This window comes from Schistocerca piceifrons, chromosome X (genome assembly GCF_021461385.2).
Source record: "Schistocerca piceifrons isolate TAMUIC-IGC-003096 chromosome X, iqSchPice1.1, whole genome shotgun sequence".
In the NCBI taxonomy this organism is placed as follows: domain Eukaryota; kingdom Metazoa; phylum Arthropoda; class Insecta; order Orthoptera; family Acrididae; genus Schistocerca; species Schistocerca piceifrons.
The window spans coordinates 850,430,986-850,453,494 of record NC_060149.1 but is presented as its reverse complement, the minus strand read 5'-3'; the positions used below and the strand labels follow the sequence as shown (position 1 = coordinate 850,453,494).

The 22,509-nt window shown below is 43.3% G+C and overlaps 1 protein-coding gene across 2 annotated transcripts in view; it reads right to left on the bottom strand.

Moving 5' to 3' along the window:
* The window catches only part of LOC124722935 (glutamate receptor-interacting protein 2), a 454,066-nt gene extending 433,393 nt beyond the window's left edge, over positions 1-20,673 (bottom strand). For both annotated transcript variants that reach the window (XM_047248095.1, XM_047248096.1), the window contains exon 1: positions 19,813-20,673. In XM_047248095.1, the coding sequence (XP_047104051.1) occupies positions 19,813-19,897 (85 nt within the window). In that variant the 5' untranslated portion in view covers positions 19,898-20,673. The remainder of the gene's footprint in view (positions 1-19,812) is intronic.
* Between the last annotated feature and the right edge of the window lie 1,836 nt (positions 20,674-22,509).

Here is a 22,509-nt window from a genome sequence, read left to right as displayed (position 1 = left end):
TTCCTCTTTTTTTTAACGACGGAAGGTCGTTTCTACTGCTTGTCATACAACTTGGGGAGATCAACAGAAAACGCCATATGGTTCAAATGGCTCTGAGCACAGTGCGACTTAACTTCTGAGGTCATTAGTCGCCTAGAACTTAGAACTAATTAAACCTAACTAACCTAAGGACATCACACACATCCATGCCTGAGGCAGGATTCGAACCTGCGACCGTAGCAGTCGCTCGGTTCCAGACTGTAGCGCCTAGAACCGCACGGCCACTCCGGCCGGCATTGCAAACGCCATATGCCACAATAGAGATTTAGGTGTTTTTAGATATGTCTAGTGTCATCTCTGTTTGCTCTAATTCATCTGTCTGTTTCTTTTATGAGTAGAGATTTTTTATTTCACAGTTGATTACTACACTTTGTCACATAAACTTAAATTTTGGATTGAGAGTAGAATTTATCCTGTTTGATCTTTCTAGTATTGTTTTTATTAATTGTGAGTTTCGCAGCTTCTGTGCTGCTATTGGCGTATGTAGTGGCAAATTGTTGCCCATATAATTTAGAGTGGTCCCATTTAAGTCAAGGGAAGAACAGAGATTAATATTTAACGAGGAGCGAAGTCAGCCTTGTCCTCTTCAGAGTGCTACACCGCAAAATACACTGACGGAAATATATCACAATACCAATAAATAATTAATGCAGAGTAGTGAAATTTCAGGAATACATTTTTCTAGGTTACATATTTCAGTGATTAATGTTGCAAGATTACAGGTTGATTTCAGCGCGAGGTAAGCCATTCTAAATGTGCAATGCTGGTACGTTTTAATGCTTGCATTCAACATTCTGACGGTTACACCAGTTGGTAAACTGGTGTAACCGTCAGGATGTTGAATGCAAACATTTAAAACATGAATGCATTGTGTTGTACAGGCGCCAGATGTCAGTTTGTGGAATGAAGTTCCACGCCTGTTGCACTTAGTCTAGCAATATAGGGACGGTCGACGCTCGCTGTGGATGACGCTCGAGTTGCCGTCCGATGATTTCCCACATGTACTCGACTGGAGACAGATCTAGAGTTCCAGCAAGCAGACAGGTTCGTTGCAGGCTCTCAGCTGGCCACCTAACCAACACACGGCCATCACTGGCATCCAGACAGAACCGGCTTTCATCAGAAAGCACAACAGACCTGCACTCCGCCGTCAAATGAGCTCTCGCTTGACACGACTGAAGTCACAAATTGCGGAGGTTTCGGGCCAGTGGAATACACGCTGCAGAGCGTCTGGCTCGGAGCTGTCCTTACAGTAACCGATTTGTTACAGCTCGTTGTGTCACTGTGGTGCCAACTGCTGAGCAGATTCCTGCTACCGATGCGGTACGATGCGTCAGAGCCATACGCCGAATACAATGTCTGTCTCCTCGGTAGTGCCACGTGGGATTCTGGAATCAGGTCTTCTTGCAACCACACATTCTCGTGAACACCATTGCCAGCAATCACGTACAGTGGCTACATTTCTGCCAAGTCTTTCCGCAGTATAGCAGAAGGAACATCCAACTTCTCGCATCCCCATTACACGACCGCATTCAGACTCAGTGAGGTGCTGACAATGACATCTTTATCGCCTTGAAGGCATCCTTGACTAACATCAACTCACCACGCCAATCTCAAAACTCGCAGCTCACTACCGTTACAGTGTGTATTTAAAGCAAACCTGATTTGCACCCTTATAGTGGCGCTAGTAGCGCAAGTTTTATGCGGCTGGCGCGAAATTTATATACACGAAATTTGAACATACATCATCTTTCAGATGTAGAAACACGCTTACCAACTTCTGCTTATCTCGCACACCTCCATCTTGATGCTCCATGTAGTACCGGCAAACCACGGGAACAAATTGTTGATGGTGTACAGCAGCTACAAGCTACAAAATGGTCTAAGGTTACTTTATTCAAAAATTACCCTTTCCCGTTTCGAAATGATAGTGTTTATCAGCTGGCCGTTGTGGCCGAGCGGTTCTAGGCGCTTCAGTCCGGAACCGCGCGACCGTTACGGTCGCAGGTTCAAATCCTGCCTCGGGCATGGATGTGTGTGATGTCCTTAGGTTTGTTAGGTTTAAGCAGTTCTAAGTTCTAGGGGACTGATGTCATCAGATTTTAAGTCCCATAGTGCTCAAAGCCATTTGAACCATTTTTTTTAGAGTTTATCATCAAATGGCTTGCATGTTTTCGTGAAAACACGTGTTGCGCCTGGAACATATGTGTTTGTAATTTACCTGCAACGAATCATATCCATGTTATTTTTATATTTTCACTCATTTACTCACTCACACTCACACAAACCACAAACACACACACACACACACACACACACACACACACACACACACACACACACACACACACACACACACGTACGTACTCTAGTTTTCATTATTAAACACTTTTGTTGGACCACAAAACAAATTAGCAATGCGCACGACGTGACTCGACTCACAACATATGAGAACAAACACGGATTCACTGCAAAGTAAAATGTGTTTTGACGAAAGCATGAAAGCTGTCTGATGATGAATTGTGTCAGTACGAAACCAGTAACGGTACGTTTTGAAGAAAGTAACCTAAAACCAATTTGTGGCTGGTTGCTGCTGTACACTATCAACAATTTGTTTTGCTTAACAGCCAAGGTATCTATATTTGATACAACTGCAACAAACCACAGAAAGTTTAGTGAAGTAATACAAAAGACGAAGGACCGTCCCATCTATAGCTAAGAGGGAAATAACACATAGGTAGACTTTCCGTGGGGCAAACGACTGAAAGAAACCAGAGTCTCCTCACTTATATTAATATATAGGTAGCCACAGTCTGCAGACCCACCTATGTATTAGTGTAGCCAAAGTCTGCAGACCTTTCTTCACAACCGTAGTGCTAACTGAGATACTGATAATGATGAATGCTAACTTCGATTTTGTGTACCGTAAGGTTTGATTTTGTCATAGTTTTATTGCTAATGTAGTTTTAAAATCAGCTTCATGACACATGTACCAATCAAATTTTCAGACGAATGCTTTTGAAAAGCTGTATTTCTTTGATCTGCCATTTCTTGGAAGTAACGCTAAAGGCATGTATTAAACACTGATATGAACAAATTATTATTCATTACAACAACGTAAATATTTATTATTATTACTATTATTATTATTATTATTATTACACTACTGACCATTAAAATTGCTACACCACGAAGATGACGTGCTACAGACGAGAAATTTATCCGACAGGAAGAAAATGCTGTGATATGCAAATGATTAACTTTTCAGAGCATTCACACAAGGTTGTCGCCGGTGGCGACACCTACAACGTGCTGACATGAGGAAAGTTTCCAACCGATTTCTCATACACAAACAGCAGCTGGTGAAACGTTGTTGTGATGCCTCGTGTAAGGAGGAGAAATGCGTACCATCACGTTTCCGACTTTGATAAAGGTCGGATTGTAACCTATCGCGATTGCGGTTTATCGTATCGCGACATTACTGCTCGCGTTGGTCGAGATCCAATCAGTGTTAGCAGAATATGGAATCGGTGGTTTCAGGAGGGTAATACGGAACGCCGTGCTAGATCCCAACGGCCTCGTATCACTAGCAGTCGAGATGACAGGCATCTTACCCGCATGGCTGTAAGGGATCGTGCAGCCACGTCTCGATCCCTGAGTCAACAGATGAGGACGTTTGCAAGACAACAACCATCTGCACGAACAGTTCGACAACGTTTGCAGCAGCACGGACTATCAGCTCGGAGACCATGACTGCGGTTACCCTTGACGCTGCATCACAGACAGGAGCGCCTGCGATGGTGTACTCAACGACGAATCTGTGTGCACGAATGGCAAACATCATTTTTTCTGATGAATCCAGGTTCTGTTTACAGCATCATGATGGTCGCATCCGTGTTTGGCGACATAGGGGTGAACGCACATTGGAAGCGTGTATTCGTCATCGCCATACTGGCGTATCACCGGGCGTGATGGTATGGGGTGTCATTGGTTACACGTCTCGGTCACCTCTTGTTCGCATTGACGGCACTTTGAACAGTGGGCGTTACATTTCAGATGTGTTACGACCCGTGGCTCTACCCTTCATTCAATACCTGCGAAACCCTACATTTCAGCAGGATAATGCACGACCGCATGTTTCAGGTCCTGTACGGGCCTTTCTGGATTCAGAAAATGTTCAACTGCTGCCCTTGCCAGCACATTCTCCAGATCTCTCACCAATTGAAAACGTCTGGTCAATGGTGGCCTAGCAACTGGCTCGTCACAATACGCCAGTCACTACTCTTGATGAACTGTGCAATCGTGTTGAAGCTGCATGGGCAGCTGTACCTGCACATGCCATCCAAGCTCTGTTGACTCAATGCCCAGGCGTATCAAGGCCGTTATTACGGCCAGAGGTGGTTGTTCTGGGTACTGATTTCTCAGGATCTATGCACCCAAATTGCGAGAAAATGAAATCAAATGTCAGTTCTAGTATAATATATTTGTCCAATGAATACCCGTTTATCATCTGCATTTCTTCTTGGTGTAGCAATTTTAATGGCCAGTAGTGTATTATCTTAGACAGCTGTGTCACTTTAAAATTGGGGTCGGAGTGTTCGTCAGTTGAATTTGGGAGGGGGAAGTGGGAGGAAATAGACTAGCGAACTGTGAACCACCTCCTCCTTGAAGCGACCTACCAAGGGCTCATTGGTTCCATGCCGCGACCAGACGTCGATGTTATCCGTGCCAAAGGTGGGCCATTACTGTCTCTGAGTAGAAGATGTCATAAATGTCGTGTATATATGGGTCAACGTGCCCCGTGTTCACCAGTCATCACTCTTCGCAGTAGGAAATAGTGACATCTGTCACTCCACTCGAGCTCTCCGTGAATGAGTGCTAGTGAAGTTACATGGTGAGATCAAAGGTGTTTTGATTTGACGGAGAAGACAAACCTTATTAACTTCATACAAACATCTGTAAAAGTGATATTTTCGGTTAGGTGGACACAATGACCATCATAGCGTTGAGAATTCTTTGTTCAGTGCATCAACGTGAAGTAGCGTGGAGTTCTGTCTTATATTGTACTCAGTCAGCGTGGTAATGAGGCAGTATTTAACATTCGAAAAACATCACGAGAAAAGACAGTCATCGTTATTGACAGTGACAAACGAAAAGTTAATACATCTACCAGCAATAGCAACATCGTTAAGTTAAAGAGAAATAAAAAACGAAGACTTGAATATGAAATCTTCCAGTAGCATATACAGGCAAGGGATTGTCAGAATTTTTTATAAAATGCTTCAGTATCGATTATGGGCTGAATTCTACCTCGTTTTTCAATAACTGAATCTCGCTAATTTTCCCTCCGACTATCGTTCAGTATAATTCTTGAGGACAACTAGAGAGCGACGGTCTTCTGGTTTAAGTGACAGTAATAACAACTGCGGTGTCTTCAAATCAAGATAGTAGACTAGTGTTGGGTATATGTCATCAGTACATCCATTGGACATATTTCTGAGCTACCGTGTAAATATCCAAAGTGCTAATAACAAAATGAACTCAGTAAAGGAAAGCGGCTATGAGAGAGTTATAATATTTGAGCTTGCTGTTCACAGTCAGTCGCTAGCGAGGCGAAGGGCAACAAGACCGCGATGGAAACTTCGACTTTCGGTGAACTCCAAGTAAATATCTTAACGAAGACATATTTTTGTTTCTTCCACCTCTACTTTTAAACAGTTTCCCCAGCTGCCATGGGAGAATCTAATGCCTTACACTGCAAGTAGATATTTTTCATAAATGAAATTTCACCAGCTGGAAAAGATCGCTTCAGTATTATGTAAATAACTCGAAACTTAGACAGGAATCGAATAAACGACCTCCACAATTCCGCTGTGATTCATTGGCCTCTTAGATGCAAGGCAATGGCAGTAAGTGAAATGGTACGAATACCACGATGCAAATGAAAAATGGCAAGTTTCACAATTAAAAACAAACAGAAACCAGCACTTTTTCTTACAGTAATGAACAGCAAACCAGCGTTGTGAAATACATTCGTATTCAGAAAAAAAAGAACACCTTGAACTACTGGAGATAGGACGTTTATATTTACAGGACATATACATTAGTATGTTCTGCATAAATGATCAGCATTTCAGTCATTTTGTCATATACTGAAAACATAATGACTTGAATGTTGACAAGCTTAAGGCTGTTGGGAGCCATCAAGGGCACCCGAAGGTATCAAACCAGAGACACATTGCGGAGAGCAGGCAAAAGTGATAGCGTTTAGGTTATTGGAGATAAATAGTAACACCAGAACCCTGCAAATTGCAGACACTCTGGGCAGCTGTCCCAGGGGAGAAATTTCACTTCAGAGAATTAAATTGTAATTCCATCCACACTCTAGACGCTGTTATAAGGTGTCACTATAGAAGATGGCCACGAAAAGGCACGTCTTTGTAGAGGCAGTAAGCTTGGTACTTGCTCCTGAGAACTGCAACGTCAGTGGGTTTACACAGGTTAGAGTAGTACAACAGTAGTCCCCACCCACTGAAGGAAGGAGGGCGGGGCCAGGTGACGTAAAACACGGTTGTTGCTGGCCATAATAGGAGTGGCAGTGACGTTTAGCTTTCAGCTGAACGCTGTTGATACCAAACTTGGTGTATGTTAATGTAAAATACAGAAGCATTCCTTCCTACCGAGTAGGAGTAGGGGAGGAATCTAAATGTGGTTGGACAGGGGCGCCCTGGAGGTGCAGCGAATCGCCAGATTGGCCGACGCTTGTGGGGTGCCGGTGGATTGGTGGCTCGACTATAGGAAGGGACAAATGGTGCGGCACCACAATTCTTTAAAAACCTATGTTTTTGTATTCAGAGGGAGTTCTCAGATCCCTGGCACGCTGACCCCGTGTCGCTCGTGGCCAGCCTCGGTAAGCTCCGACATGTCTATTTTTGTCACTTGTAGTGCTGCTCTCAAGTTTGTACTTAACGTGTTGATAGTGTTCGCTGCTTCTGTTGTCACCCACCCCGTGGCTTCAGACACTGACTTTTGTTGTACAACCAATTGCCTCCTTCACTTTTTCTAATGTTCAAAATTAGCCTTCATTGTATTAGTTAGGCTGATCGCAAATATATAGTGATAATCAGGCCCCTGAATGCTATGAGTCTGTTGCTGCAAGCATCCTGTCGAGTCCCGGAATCTGCGTCTCTCGTAGGTGCCCTGTGGCAGTGTGTGGCGCTGATCCAAGTCACCAGGTTGCCTTCACTGGGAATTGGTCTTTCTGTATTTGCTCATCACCGGTCGGAAATTGCAGACTTAACACAAACCACCTGTCTTCCCTCTGTCGTGTGTCAGGACACGACCACCTCGGTTCGGCATGTGTGCTGTTGCCTGGAAGGAACAGCATCCGCCATGGGCCCTGATAACATGTTCCATGCTTGAGGGAATCGAGGTGTATAAGGCGCGAATGGCCTCGTGTGGTATAGCCATCCATGCTGCGTTCACCTGGTTTCAAAGCTCATCTGTGGTGGTTGGCGTTGGGTCACAGCATTGCACTCGTCGTTTCACCATATGCCACACATTTCCGATTGGCGGCAAGTCTGGTGATCTGCCTGGCCAGGGCCAAAGGCTATCATCCAGTGACACCAAGAAGGCACGTGCTTGTGCAGCAACATGTGGTCGTGCATTGTCTTGCTGAAAAATGGCTTCAGAGGTTTTTTGCAGAAAGGGTATGGCTACGTGTCGCAGGTGATGCTGGAAACAGCGTCTTGGATACGTACCAACTGTGATTTGTGGTTTTACCCAATAGCACCCCGCACCATGAGGCCTCGAGTTCTCACTGTATGTCTTGTGCGAATGCAGTCACAGTGATGCCACTCCCCTGTCTGCGGCGAACCAAAATGTGGCCATTATTTTCAAACAAACAGAACCTCGATTCGTCCGAAAACACTATCTGATGTCATTCCCGCCCCAGTGACATCGTTCCATACACCATTGCCGTCTAGCATCATACTGCACATTTGTCAAAGGTAGGGGAGAAGTGGACCACGCGTACGTAACGCATGGTGTAATAAACTGTGAAGGACTATCAGCCCTGACATTGTACGATGTGTTACACTGTTCCACTGTTGCGTCAGAGCCGAGGAGGACGCAAATCTGTCCTGCAATGCCATTCGGATGAGGTGTCGATCTTCTCGGGTGGTGGTCTGGGTGGAGCAGTCTGACCCATCTCGTCGTGTTCTACGACCTTCCGTGCACGATTCTGCACACAACAGTTGCACTGCCGAAACACTTCGTCCCACACGAGCAGCAATTTCCGGGATGGATGCATCACATTTTCTCATGCTGTTAACGAGTCCTCTTTCAAACACACTGATTTGACGGTGCCGTTCGCGCATACGTCTGGCGAGGCATCCTGTGTGTGTGCTCTAGTCACACTGATCCATTACTTTCGGTATACAGCGACAACGAGAGCCGCAGGTACATTTGAAAGTAGGTGGTGTTGCGCCGCGATATCGATGTTGTCCTTGAACCCGCGGGTCGACATGGTTCAAATGCTAATCATTTCTGCAGAACATACTAATGTCCATCTCCTGTGAATATGAATGTCCTGTCTATAGTCGTTCAAGGTGTTTTGTTTTTTCTGAACATGAGTGTACACCTGACGTAGTCATTCAAAGGTCAGTAACTTATTACCGATATTGACATGTAGGAGCAAAATTGAGATAAACAACGGAAAACCAAGAATTACGGTCTGGTGACTAAGAGAAGACTAAACAAAAATCGTCATATTGTAATATTCCTTCTGTCTTTCAGATTAACGCCAGAATCACGAACGATAATCAGTTAGTCAGGGCGGAAAAAGTATTCAACATATTACACTACTGGCCATTAAAATTGCTATACCACGAATATGACGTGCTACAGACGCGAAATTTAACCGGCAGGAAGAAGAGGCTGTGATATGCAAATGATTAGCTTTTCAGAGCATTCACACAAGGTTGGCGCCGGTGGCGACACCTACAACGTGCTGACATGAGGGAAGTTTCCAGCCGATTTCTCATACACAAACAGCAGTTGACCGGCGTTGCTTGGTGAAACGTTGTTGTGATGCCTCGTGTAAGGAGGAGAAATGCGTACCATCACGTTTCCGACTTTGATAAAGGTCGAACTGTAGCCTATCGAGATTGCGGTTCATCGTATCGCGACATTGCTGCTCGCGTTGGTAGAGATCCAGTCACTGTTAGCAGAATATGGAATCGGTGGGTTCAGGAGGGTAATACGGAACGCCGTGCTAGATCCCAACGGCCTCGTATCACTAGCAGTCGAGATGACAGGTATCTTATCCGCATGGCTGTAAGGGATCGTGCAGCCACGTCTCGATCCCTCAGTCAACAAATGGGGACGTTTGGAACACAACAACTATCTGCACGAACAGTTAGACGACGTTTGCAGCAGCTCCATGACCATGGCTGCGGTTACCCTAGACGCTGCATCACAGACAGGAGCGCCTGCGATGGTGTACTCAATGACGAACCTGCTTGCACGAATGGCAAAACGTCATTTTTTCGAATGAATCCAGGTTCTGTTTACAGCATCATGATGGTCGCATCCGTGTTTGGCGACATCGCGGTAAACGCACATTGGAAGCGTGTATTCGTCATCGCCATACTGGCTTATCACCGGGCGTGATGGTATGGGGTGTCATTGGTTACACGTCTCGGTCACCTCTTGTTCGCATTGACGGCACTTTGAACAGTGGGCGTTACATTTCAGATGTGTTACGACCCGTGGCTCTACCCTTCATTCGATCCCTGCGAAACCCTACATTTCAGCAGGATAGTGCACGGCCGCATGTTGCAGGTCCTGTACGGGCCTTTCTGGATACAGAAGATGTTCGACTGCTGCCCTTGCCAGCACATTCTCCAGATCTCTCACCAATTGAAAACGTCTGGTCAATGGTGGCCGAACAACTGGCTCGTCACAATACGCCAGTCACTACTCTTGATGGACTGTGGTATCGTGTTGAAGCTGCATGGGCAGCTGTACCTGTACACGCCATTCAAGCTCTGTTGGACTCAATGCCCAGGCGTATCAAGGCCGCTATTACGGCCAGAGGTGGTTGTTCTGGGTACTGATTTCTCAGGATCTATGCACCCAATTTGCGTGAAAATGTAATCACATGTCAGTTCTAGTATAATATATTTGTCCAATGAATACCCGTTTATCATCTGCATTTCTTCGTGGTGTAGCAATTTTAACGGCCAGTAGTGTAAGTCTCTTCTGTGGGTGCCACTGAATTAAAACTCAACTAAAGTCTGTCCGAAAAAGCCTCAGGAGGCCCAACGGTACTGAACAGCCGCCCTGTTACCCTCAGCCTGTTGACGTCACTGTATGCGAATAGGGAGGGGCATGTGGTCAGCACACCGCTCTCCCCTCCATTGTCAATTTTCGTGACCGGAGCCGCTACTTCTCAACCAAGTAGCTCCTCAATTTGCTTCACAAAGGCTGAGTGCACTCCGCTTGCCAACAGCTGTCAGCAGCCGGAAGGTCGCACATTCAAGTGTTTGCCAAGCCCAACAGCGCTTAACTTCGGTGATCTGACGGGAACCGGTGTTACCATTGCGGCAATGTGGGTGCCACTACAGTTGTATGAAATGTTCGGTAAAAGGTTCTTGTCAAATACTGGCACATTAATAGAGAATTATGCAGAAGTGTTAAAGTGACTGTTCCCAGTCAGTTACGTCTCATGGTGTCAGTGTAGAACACTTGAGAGTAGACTCATATAGGCTTGCTGAAATTTCAAGTAGAGTTAGAAGATCATTGGACCATACATTAAAGTTAAACTTCGTCACTCGCGGAATGCATCTTTTAGATGCGATCAGTTTTCAGGCTGATAATACATGCGTTAGTTAAAGTATTTCGTTAAAAGAGACACGAATGTAATATACACAATCACAAGTTTAATTCCTAACCACTTGTGATTTCTAAAGTTTTTCAGAGGGCCGTGAATACAGAAGGAGTGTTGTATGGAAGGCGAATGATCGACTTCTGATTATTGGGAGAATGTTAGGGAAATGTGATTCATCTGTAAAAAAAACGGCGTATGGAACACAAGTGCGACCCATTCTTGTGTACTGCCAGCGTGTTTGGGATCCCCACCAAGTCGGATTAAATGAAGACATCGAAGAAAATCAGATGTGGGCTGCTAGATTTGTTATCGGTAGGTTGGATCAACACGCAAATATTACGGAGATGCTTTGGGAATTCGAACTGGAATTCCTGAAATGAAGGCGACGTTCTTTTCGAGGAACACTGTTGAAAAACTTTAGAGAATCGGCATTGGAATCTAACTGCAGAACGATTCTATGCAGCCAGCGTGCATTTCCCATAAGGATGACCTAGATAAGGTAAGATAAATTGGGGCTCTAACGGTGGTATATAGATAATTGTGTGTCACCAGCTCTGTTTGGGAATGCAACAGGAAAAGAAATTACTAGTAATGTAATATCTCGTTGCCCCCAGACATCAATGGATTGTTGACAGCAAATATCGTCTGTAGATGAATGTGCATGCCAAATGAACTTGTGTTAATCCGAAATATATCAATTATTCCTTTCGAATGCAATAATCAGGAAGCCGAAGGCTGTCCTCCTGTGTCAACAACCAGAGAAGATATATGAACCTGAGGTACTTTGGTTTAATGAGCCGAACCTAATTCAGTTGTAATATTAGATCTTGAGGACGGCGACTTGTTGACCCAGACAGGTCACTTCGACGTTCGTGTAGCTGGTTCTTAAAATTTACATCCTTTACTTCACTCAGAAATTTTTCGGAAATTGTATACTGACATACATCTCACAAGTAGTTTGTGTTACAAATATAGTTAGTAGAAAAGTTAGTGCTAAGTTGAATTGTCTCTACTATTCCTTATGACGACGACAAGCAATGCCCTACTAGAAAAAGTTATACGATGATTTATAAATGTTATTTAACACATGAACGTCATACTTGACGGAAAAAAAACTGTATGCACTTTTACACCAGTCACAAATAAGTAAAATAATTCCATATGATAAAGTACGAACTATAAATTTCTCCTTGATGTAGAGAGTGCTGTAACGTGGCATAACTCTGGAATTCGATTCTAGAAAGGGGTTTTTAGCATTCTCAATGTTTATAGGTATTTTTTTAAAAAAACTACGAGTGTTTCTTTCTGCCTAATACATTTCCGAAGCTGAAATTAAAGACCATTTCACTTCGGACAGTACCTTGTAAGAAAATTACCCCACCAGTTTTATGCTGACTTTATGCAGACGACTGAAAGACTCTTTCCAGTCCGAATAAAAATATGTTAATGATGGAGAGCTCAATCTGATCACTGATTTCCTACGATAGAGCTCTCTGATAGCTAACACCATTTCTCGTATCCTACTTACTTTAAGCAACTGATGCAGTACACTGTTTAGGCAGAACACTGTGGACCATCCATCTTACGGAGGCAATGTGCATGGGATAGATCACCTAGATGGTACGTGACTATGATACGAAAGTTCTGTAACAGGTGCCGAGGATATAGAAAAATTATTCAATGCAAACTGTGAGCACTTTGTGATCGCCCAACGTCCATATCAGGGTGTGATGCGAAAAGTCGATGTCTATTTTCGCACGTCATCGTTAAGCGAATGGATGACAGAGTCAACTAGCTCTGATTATGCTGCGTCCAGAAACTTGAGTGTAGGAGCTTTCCCCTTAATGGTTAGTACTCTGCGGTGTAGCGAACTGCTTCAACGGGAGGTGCGAGTAATCCAGAGCAAACGGATCTTCGCACATTGTTGCAAATAGTGTTTCGCAGCAGATTACCTTGTCATTTGCACTTGATCGCCGACGAGAGCGTCAGTTTTGATTGCTGTGGTACAGACGCTATATGTGCTTTCCGACCGTTGTGTTTCTGACCCTTATGTAGGTACCGCATGTACCCTGGGACTTTCGATCAAACAGTTTTGCACAGTGGGTTTTCCGATCCCACAGCTGATTTACGCCACCAATTCACTTGCACTGGATGTGTTGTCTCAGTCAGACAGTGCCCTCAACGACAGCCTTCATTTCTTTATCGTTTCGTAGGCCTAAACTACTTGAGGTCCCCATACAGTAACTAGTGGAAACAGTTACAACAACGAAAGGGAAGCCGTGTCTTCTCACAGATGGTAGCATATTGAGGTAGCAAGTTGAGACCAAAATTTTGATGCGGGACACTGGTGGTCAGAAACTACCAAAAAATTGGCCTGCAAAAACTACATAAGCTAGAGCGCATGCGCGTACAGCAAGTATTTCAACATTCTCGCGCTCTCTGCGCACAAACTATTAGTTCTAGAGAAAATTAATTCTGAAAACATCCCCTAGGCTGTGGCTCAGCCATGTCTCCGCAATATCCATTGTTCCAGGAGTGCTAGTTCTGCAAGGTTCGCAGGAGAGCTTCTGTGAAGTTTGGAATGTAGGAGACGAGATACTGGCAGAACTGAAGATGTGAAGACAGAGCATGAGTCGTGCTTGGGTGGCTCAGATGGTAGAGCAATAGACCGCGAAAGGCAAAGGTCCCGAGTTCGAGTCTCGGTCCGGCACACAGTTTTAATCTACCAGGAGGTTTCAGTGTATCTACAGGATGGAAAAAAGGTAGAAGCCGACTTCGGAGAAGATCAGTTTGGGTACCGGAGAACATGCGGGACAATACTGCCCCTTCGAATTATCTTACAAGGTAGAATAAAGAAAAGCAAACTTACGTTCATACCTTCCCTACATTTAGAGAAAGCTTTTGACAATGTGGACTGGAATTCATTTTTTAAAATTTTGAAGGTTGTTGTTGTTGTTGTGGTCTTCAGTCCTGAGACTGGTTTGATGCAGCTCTCCATGCTACCCTATCCTGTGCAAGTTTCTTCATCTCCCAGTACCTACTGCAACCTACATCCTTCTGAATCTGTTTAGTGTATTCATCTCTTGGTCTCCCTCTACGATTTTTACCCTCCACACTGCCCTCCAATGCTAAATTTGTGATCCCTTGATGCCTCAGAACATGTCCTACCAACCGCCCCTTCTTCTCGTCCAGTTGTGCCACAAACTCCTCTTCTCCCCACTTCTATTCAATACCTCCTCATTAGTTATGTGATCTACCCATCTAATCTTCAGCATTCTTCTGTAGCACCACATTTCGAAAGCTTCTATTCTCTTCCTGTCCAAACTATTTATCGTCCATGATTCACTTCCATACATGGCTACACTCCATACAAATACTTTCAGAAACGACTTCCTGACACTTAAATCTATACTCGATGATAACAAATTTCTCTTCTTCAGAAACGCTTTCCTTGCCATTGCCAGTCTACATTTTATATCTTCTCTACTTCGACCATAATCAGTTATTTTGCTCCCCAAACAGCAAAATTCATTTACTACTTTAAGTGTCTCATTTCCTAAACTAATTCCCTCAGCATCACCCGACTTAATTCGACTACATTCCATTATCCTCCTTTTGCTTTTGTTGATGTTCATCTTATATTCTCCTTTCAAGACACTGTCCATTCCGTTTAACTGCTCTTCCAAGTCCTTTACTGTCTCTGACAGAATTACAATGTCATCAACGAACCTCAAAGTTTTTATTTCTTCTCCATGGATTTTAATACCTACTCCGAATTTTTCTTTTGTTTCCTTTACAGCTTGCTCAATATACAGATTGAATAACATCGGGGAGAGGCTACAACCCTGTCTCACTCCCTTCCCAACCACTCCTTCCGCCGGCCGAAGTGGCCGTGCGGTTAAAGGCGCTGCAGTCTGGAACCGCAAGACCGCTACGGTCGCAGGTTCGAATCCTGCCTCGGGCATGGATGTTTGTGATGTCCTTAGGTTAGTTAGGTTTAACTAGTTCTAAGTTCTAGGGGACTAATGACCTCAGCAGTTGAGTCCCATAGTGCTCAGAGCCATTTGAACCACTCCTTCCCTTTCATGCCCCTCGACTCTTATAACTGCCATCTGGTTTCTGTACAAATTGTAAATAGCCTTTCGCTCCCTGTATTTTACCCTTGCCACCTTTAGAATTTGAAAAAGAGTATTCCAGTCAACATTGTCAAAAGCTTTCTCTAAGTCTACAACTTCTAAGACAAGTCGTAAGGTCAGTATTGCCTCACGTGTTCCGATATTTCTACGGAATCCAAACTGATCTTCCCCGAGGTCGGCTTCTACCAGTTTTTCCATTCGTCTGTAAAGAATTCGTGTTAGTATTTTGCAGCTGTGACTTATTAAACTGATAGTTCGGTAATTTTCACATCTGCCAACACCTGCTTTCTTTGGGATTGGAATTATTATATTCTTCTTGAAGTCCGAGGGTATTTCGCCTGTCATACATTTTGCTCACCAGATGGTAGAGTTTTGCCAGGACTGGCTTTCCCAAGGCTGTCACTAGTTCTAATGGAATGTTGTCTACTCCCGGGGCCTTGTTTCGGCTCAGGTATCAGGGGTAAAACACAAGGATCGAAAGGTAGTATACAATTGCACAGAAACCAGACGGCAGTGATAAGATTCGAAGGAAATGAAAGGGAAGCAGTGGTTGGGAAGGCCTTGAGACAGGATTGTAGCCTACGCCCGATTATATTCAATCCGTAGATTGAGCAAGGAATGAAGGAAGCCAAAGAAAAAATTAGAGAAGTAATTTAAACTCAGGGAGAAGAAATAAAAGCTGTGACGTTTGACAGTGAGATTGTAATTCTGTCAGAGACAGCAAGGGACTTGGAAGTGCAGTTGAACGGAATGGACAGTGCCTTGAAAGGACGATATAAAATGAACATTAACCAAAGCAAAACAATGGCAATGGATTGTAGTCAATTTAAGTCAGGCGATGCTGAGGGAATTAGATTAGGAAATGAGACACTAAAATAAGTTGATGAGTTTTGCTATTTGGGCAATAAAATAACTGATGATGGTCGAAGTAGAGAGCATATAAAATGTAGACTGGCAATGGCAAGAAAAGCAATTCTGAAGAAGATAAATTTTACTAACATCACATATAAAATGTATATGTTAGGAAGTATTTTTGAAGGCATTTGTCTGATGTGTAGCCTTGTACGCAACTCAAACGTGGGCGATAAAGATTTCAGACAAGAAGACAACAGAAGCTGTTGAGATTTAGTTTTACAAAAGGAAGCTGAAAATTATATGGGTAGCTCACGTAACTAATGAGAGGGTACCGAATAGAGTTAGGGATAAAAGCAATTAATGGGGTAACTTGGCACCAAAAGGAGGGAACTGTTGACATGACACATTCTCATACATCAAGGAATCATCAGGTTAGTATTGGAGAGAAGCGTGTGTGTGTGTGGGGGGGGGGGGGGGGGGGGAATTTCAGTCGGAGAGAAAGAGACGAGTACAGTAAGCATTTCAAATGGATGTGGATTGCAGTAGTTCTTGTTCTTCGAAGATGAAGAAGCTTCCAACGGTTAAAGTAGCGAGAAGAGCAGCATAAACCAGTCTACGGACTGACGACCGCAACAACACCACCATGTTGACTTTGCAGGTCACAAATCCCCTGGTCGGATAGCCCACGACACCGTCAGGGACACACTGTGACGGAATCGCGGAAGAATGTGAACGAGTACTTGGGCAAATGAGCCTTGCTTTCTATTAAATTACAGCCATGAACGACTCAGCAGACACTGTGTTGTAGGAGAATGCTTGCCGTATCCATTGGAGTGGGTAGCCATCTTACGCCACAGTGGACAGTCTCCTGGATCTGCCTTGACCTTACCACCTCCTGTGACACTTTACAATAGAGTGGTTTCATGTGTCACATGTTCAGAATCATCCTATACTAGCTTGACGAGTGTAATTATGAATTTCAGTTGATGTCCTGGATCACAAACACTCCATGTATCACATCTATCGACTACACCTGAGATATCTTCGACCACTAGCTTAAAATGGGCACCTAGCACCTCCTGCCTCTGGTTGCTTATCGATCAGTAGCATAAGCCATTTTCCGACGAACTGCGGCTAGTGTGCTTCCTAAGAAATGGATCACAACACATACGTATGTGGTCACAATCTTCTAGCTGATTAAACTATACTGGTTAGATATTATTTGCTATCAGTGCTGAGATTCAAGACACGCCCCCATTGCATGTTTTTTGAATCACTAAAGTAGAATAAGACTGAAAGTTATTTTGTGTTTTTTTCCGTATTTTCAAACATGCCCCTTATGTAACGACACACTATGCATGCGGGAAATACACTCAGTGTAAATAACAATCCTAATGAATCTTTGCCAAAGTTTCTAAATTCTGGGCGCTTATTACCAACTGGTCACAAAATATGCGGTTCGGATCGTGTAGTTAGGAGAAATATTTTCTACTCAAACTTGGGAAGAAAGCTTACCTACATGTGTAAGGCAGAATAAATTTGTCAACTAACGTGTTTTAATTAATCATATGGTCATAAAACTATGTGTTTTGGACATTCGCCCATTTATGGTACGTTATTATGTGTAACTCCAGCGTAAAGCATATTTACACACTACAAAATAAAGTTGATCTTATCCCAAACTACACCATTGTAATAGTCTGTCTGTTGCTTTTGTGTGCAACCCTCACGGCCGCAAATTCTACACATCCAAAGCGATTAAAGGAAGCTGCATCCAATTCCTTTGTCCAGAAAGCCTCTAAATTCACATTGAATACAGAACAGTTCAATAAATAAACGAACATAATCAGTAAGAAGACTATAGATAATGGGTAGAGCCAAATAAAATTTTAATCTGTCCACAAGAAGGTTAAGCAAAACGCATATGAACATACATATTCTCCATATCAGCATTAAGAAATAGCCAAAAAACTGCTGCAATAGTGTAAGTTAGGCTAAATTCATCATTCGTGTGGCAATAGTATCAGTAGTTGCTGTACAATAATTAAAGGTATTGAAAATCAGCCTTTGTAACTACAAAAAACTGCATGTTTATATTACCGTACTCGATTTAAAGCATAGTCAGTGATAGAATTTTGGTCTGATTTTCACCTGTATCTGGAAGTGTTACGTGCTTGCTGATTCTTCTGCTATTCCTAGGTTTGGCACGATTTTTTCTTTTTTTGCCAAATTTCAGTTTTGTTTACACCACTACACATTTCTTGACTTGATTCACGGCAAAATACTGCGCCGTTAGTGTTCGTGTAAGATATTCTGGGTAAATGTTCAACCAGATGTGAGCAGAAATCAGACAAAAATGCTATTAGATGTTTTAAGTAAATGAAAGAAAATGTGTAAGGCAAAATAAATACGCATTTTTCAGATATTGTGAAGACGAATTTTAAATACTTGTAATACGTTAAGATAGGTTTGATATTATCTGATAGTGTATAGTGTCATATAAACGTAATAAGGCACTAGGTGATGGACAGAAGTCAGAAAGACATAGTTCTGTGACCAGAGGACCGATAAAAACATGTGAAATAGTTATGTTTTGTGACTGGTTGCGGCCATTTGTATAGAGCTACATTGTCGTCACTTTCACCGACAATCAGGAGTCAATAATGCTCACAGTCATGGGAATCCAGGTCTATCTGTTATGCGAACAACTGTCGTTTGTAAATTCTCAAACATGTTTCAGCATCTCTGTGCCATTATCTGTTCTATAAAATGCAAACATATATTAAGCAATAATTATTGTAACGAAATTACGTCTAAAACCAGTCTACTGTGGTTATTACCTTATTTTATAGGACCCGCTTTACATTACTGTATGCTGGTCGTTTGTTATCTGCAACAAAATTATGTTACTGTCAGTTGGTTGTCTAGTTAATAATTCTCTTTGTCTATAAAAGTAATTTTGTTGTGTGATTACATACAATATTTTCACGCAACAAAATTACGTTTACAGACAAAGTGAACTCTTTACCCACCATCTAAAGTCACAGTTTGGTGACGAGAAGCTTCCGGTATACAAGAAGGTAAAGAGGGTCATACAGAACTCAACAACATAGAAAATGAGGTAATAACCACAACAGACGTAAACTGTTTTTAGATATAATTTTGTTAGAATAATTAGTGACTGCATTTTGCTGAACTAACTAAATGTACCCACTGATGATGAAACAAAGGTGCTGAAACGTGTTGGCATTCGTAAACAACAGTTGTTCCCATGAGAGAGGAACCTGAATTGCAATAATATGGTGTAAAAACGCGGCTACTGCTAGAATTTCGAAACCAAAAACCAAATGATGATGACAGTTCATAATGTTTGGGAAGGTAAGTGATGTCCTGTCTTTTCTGGTTAAGTTTTCAGACCATGTGTTGGGTTAAATATCAAGTATGCTGTGTCCTACAGCACCAGGATACAGTACACTATGGATTGCGATTGAGTGGGTATTTAAGGATCGCCAATTTTTTTCTTCAATAGGAACAGGCTGTCTTCCAGCCCTGAGCTTCACCCACTATTTGATTTCCATTCGTAGCAATAGATACAGTACCCTGCACACGGAAAGTCCGCGTGACCGCTACGGTCGCAGGTTCGAATCCTGCCTCGGGCATGGATGTGTGTGATGTCCTTAGGTTAGTTAGGTTTAAGTAGTTCTCAGTTCTAGGGGACTGATGACCTTAGAAGTTAAGTCCCATAGTGCTCAGAGCCATTTGAACCACACGGAAAGTACTCGCTACAGTAATTCCCACTAAACAGGTACTTGCGTCGAAAAAAGGCAACGGGAAACCATCTGCACCAGGAGTTTGTAACTAAGCCACGTGGTAGGTTAGTGCATGACTTACAGGTGGAGCCGCGGCGCGCACGGCCCTCCGCCTTCTGCTTCAGCCTGAGAGAGGAGAACATGGCCACTGCGCCGCCGCACGGCATCGGAGTCTCCCGCAGAGCCCGTTCCCCAGCCAGCACGCGCCGAAGTATGGGGCCGCGCCGAGTCTCACATGTGGCTGCTCAGCACCCAGTCACACAGCTTCACATCGACTCAGCTTCGACACTCGTATCACCACGAATTATTTCCCAATTCGGCCTACACACTACAGTTCGGAGTCAGTTCTCGTGCTGCAGATACCTGCTAGTTCTCGTGGCTGAACGTTAAACGACCTCCTGCTCTATCCTTAATGCGGTGATACCTGCAATCCGGACATAAACTCCACTATATTTGTTCACTGCTACTGAAGATAGAATATCATATTAGTCCCATATCACCAAGTCCGCTCGAGTATCCGTTAAAGCACTCTCTTATACCCAGAACAGAATATTCCTATGCTAAAGCCTTTGGCTACTGTGGTTGGTCATGCCAGTCCCTCGTAAGCTGCTCCGACAAAAAACAAATTGAGCCGATATTACTACTAACTGCACCACAGATTTTCCACGCTATATAAAGATGATAACATTGCCGTAGGGGAGAAAATTACGAAAACAATTAGCGTGCGAAGAAATATTTGCTGTGCGTGATTACAGAAAAGGGGCAGCCAGTGACTTGTCACGGTTTAGCACACACTTATAACGGCAGGGAGGAACGGGCTCTCCTGCCTGGAGTTGGTGTACAGGAGCGCGCGTCAGCCGGTGCGGAACTTTTTATGTGAGGCAGTGCGCTAACACGAAAGCCGGCGGCGGCTGCGGACAAAGGCAGCGAGCAGCGTCGTGGCGACGGGTCGGCGCCCAACTGCGGCCTCGCCGGCCGAGCGCGCGCCGCCACCGCTAAATATAGACGCCTAATTCGGGACGCCGCCCACCGCACACCGAGCTGTGCGTGTCCCACGGCGCGCGACAGCTGCTCCCCTGACGACTTCCTTTATTCCACCCTTCGCGGCGCCCCACGCCTTCGGCCTGTCACGTTGTCGTCGGCCCGACGCTCTCGCCCTGCGCCGGAATGAGGTGCTGCCGACGCGTAATGTTGGCCTCGTACCTCGCGGGAACGCAGTACATTCTCGTGATAGGTTGTGCCGGAAGAAGGAAGGAAGGGTACAGTCGCCAAGTGGCTCGAAATAACTGATTATGGAGCAAGCAGGGACACTTTCGTTAGCGCCGCTTTCGGAAGCTAGTTTATGTAGCGATAGATATTTTGCAAACCTGTTTATGTTCATTACACAAATTACTTGTAAACAGTGTACTATATGGATCCGAAATTAATATAACAATCTCCAGGAATGTAATTAAAGTACACTGTAATTGTTTCTTTTCCATAAAATTTATTCATTTTGGCTAAACTGATTGTGATTACTCTTACAAAGTTGCTTAATAAGTAAGTTCCTCCGAAAGAATTAATATTTTTCTATGATGTAACAACTCAGAGTCCAAGGGAAATTTGGCGGGTTCACATTTCTAAGGTACAAATAGTCTATTTAAGTATCATGCAGTATAATTTCCTGAAGCAAACTTGAGTCTAACAACAAACTATATGTACCAATACGCATAATTACTGTTGTATGCATAACACTTGTGATATGACATATTTTGTAACATTACTAATCTATACAAATTGTTTCCGTAACTATACAATAATGATTTGGATTGCTATAAATTTTTGAATAATAAATTTGTATTAAACTCATTTAATGATTAAAATTGGGTAACGACCATGCCGCAGTGGATACACCGGTTCCTGTCAGATCACTGAAGTTAAGTGCTGTTGGGTGTGGCTGGCACTTGGGTGGGTGACCATCTGGGCCACCATGCCCTGCTGCCGTTTTTCGGTGTCCACTCAGCCTCGTGATGCCAATTGAGGAGCTACTCGACCGAATAATAGCGGCTCCGGTCACAGAAAACCATAGTAACGACCGGGAGAGTGGTGTGCTGACCGCACGCCTCTCTTATCCATACCCTCATCTGAGGATGACACGGCGATCGGATGGTCCCGATGGGCCACTTGTGGCCTGAAGACGGAGTCAGTGATGATAATTAAAATTGCTAGTTTAGTCAATTTCAACATTGTATCCCACAATAACACTGGTGCTACATAACACTATATAGGATTCGCAGAGTTTTCCAAAAGGGTCTTTAAAATTTCGAACTATATTTGTTAATAATAAAACACCAGCCTCCTACATGAAATTTTAACATACTGTAAGATATTAAATATTGAATATTCTCAAACATGTTTTAAATAATTATAATATTTATCAATTATGTTACATTCATCTAATTCAATAAAAAATATATTTCCAATGGCAGGTATGTTCCATCAAATCTTTTCTCATTAGCTAACTAATTAAAAACTCGCTTTTTAGAAAATAAGCTAATTGTATGTATTCTAGGAATGTTCTTAACATTATTCAATTCATTTTTTAGTAAATTTTATTTTCATTAAATAGATGAATCCAAAATCTAAATTAAAATAACCTCATTTTTCTCCTTCCATTTGTTTGCTGGAGCTCTATTCCTCTTTATTGTTTGTAACTTCAAATACATGTTATCACATCACACATGGATAGATTGCAACAAAACACTGAAAAAATGGATTCTTCAATGTGACAGCAAAATTG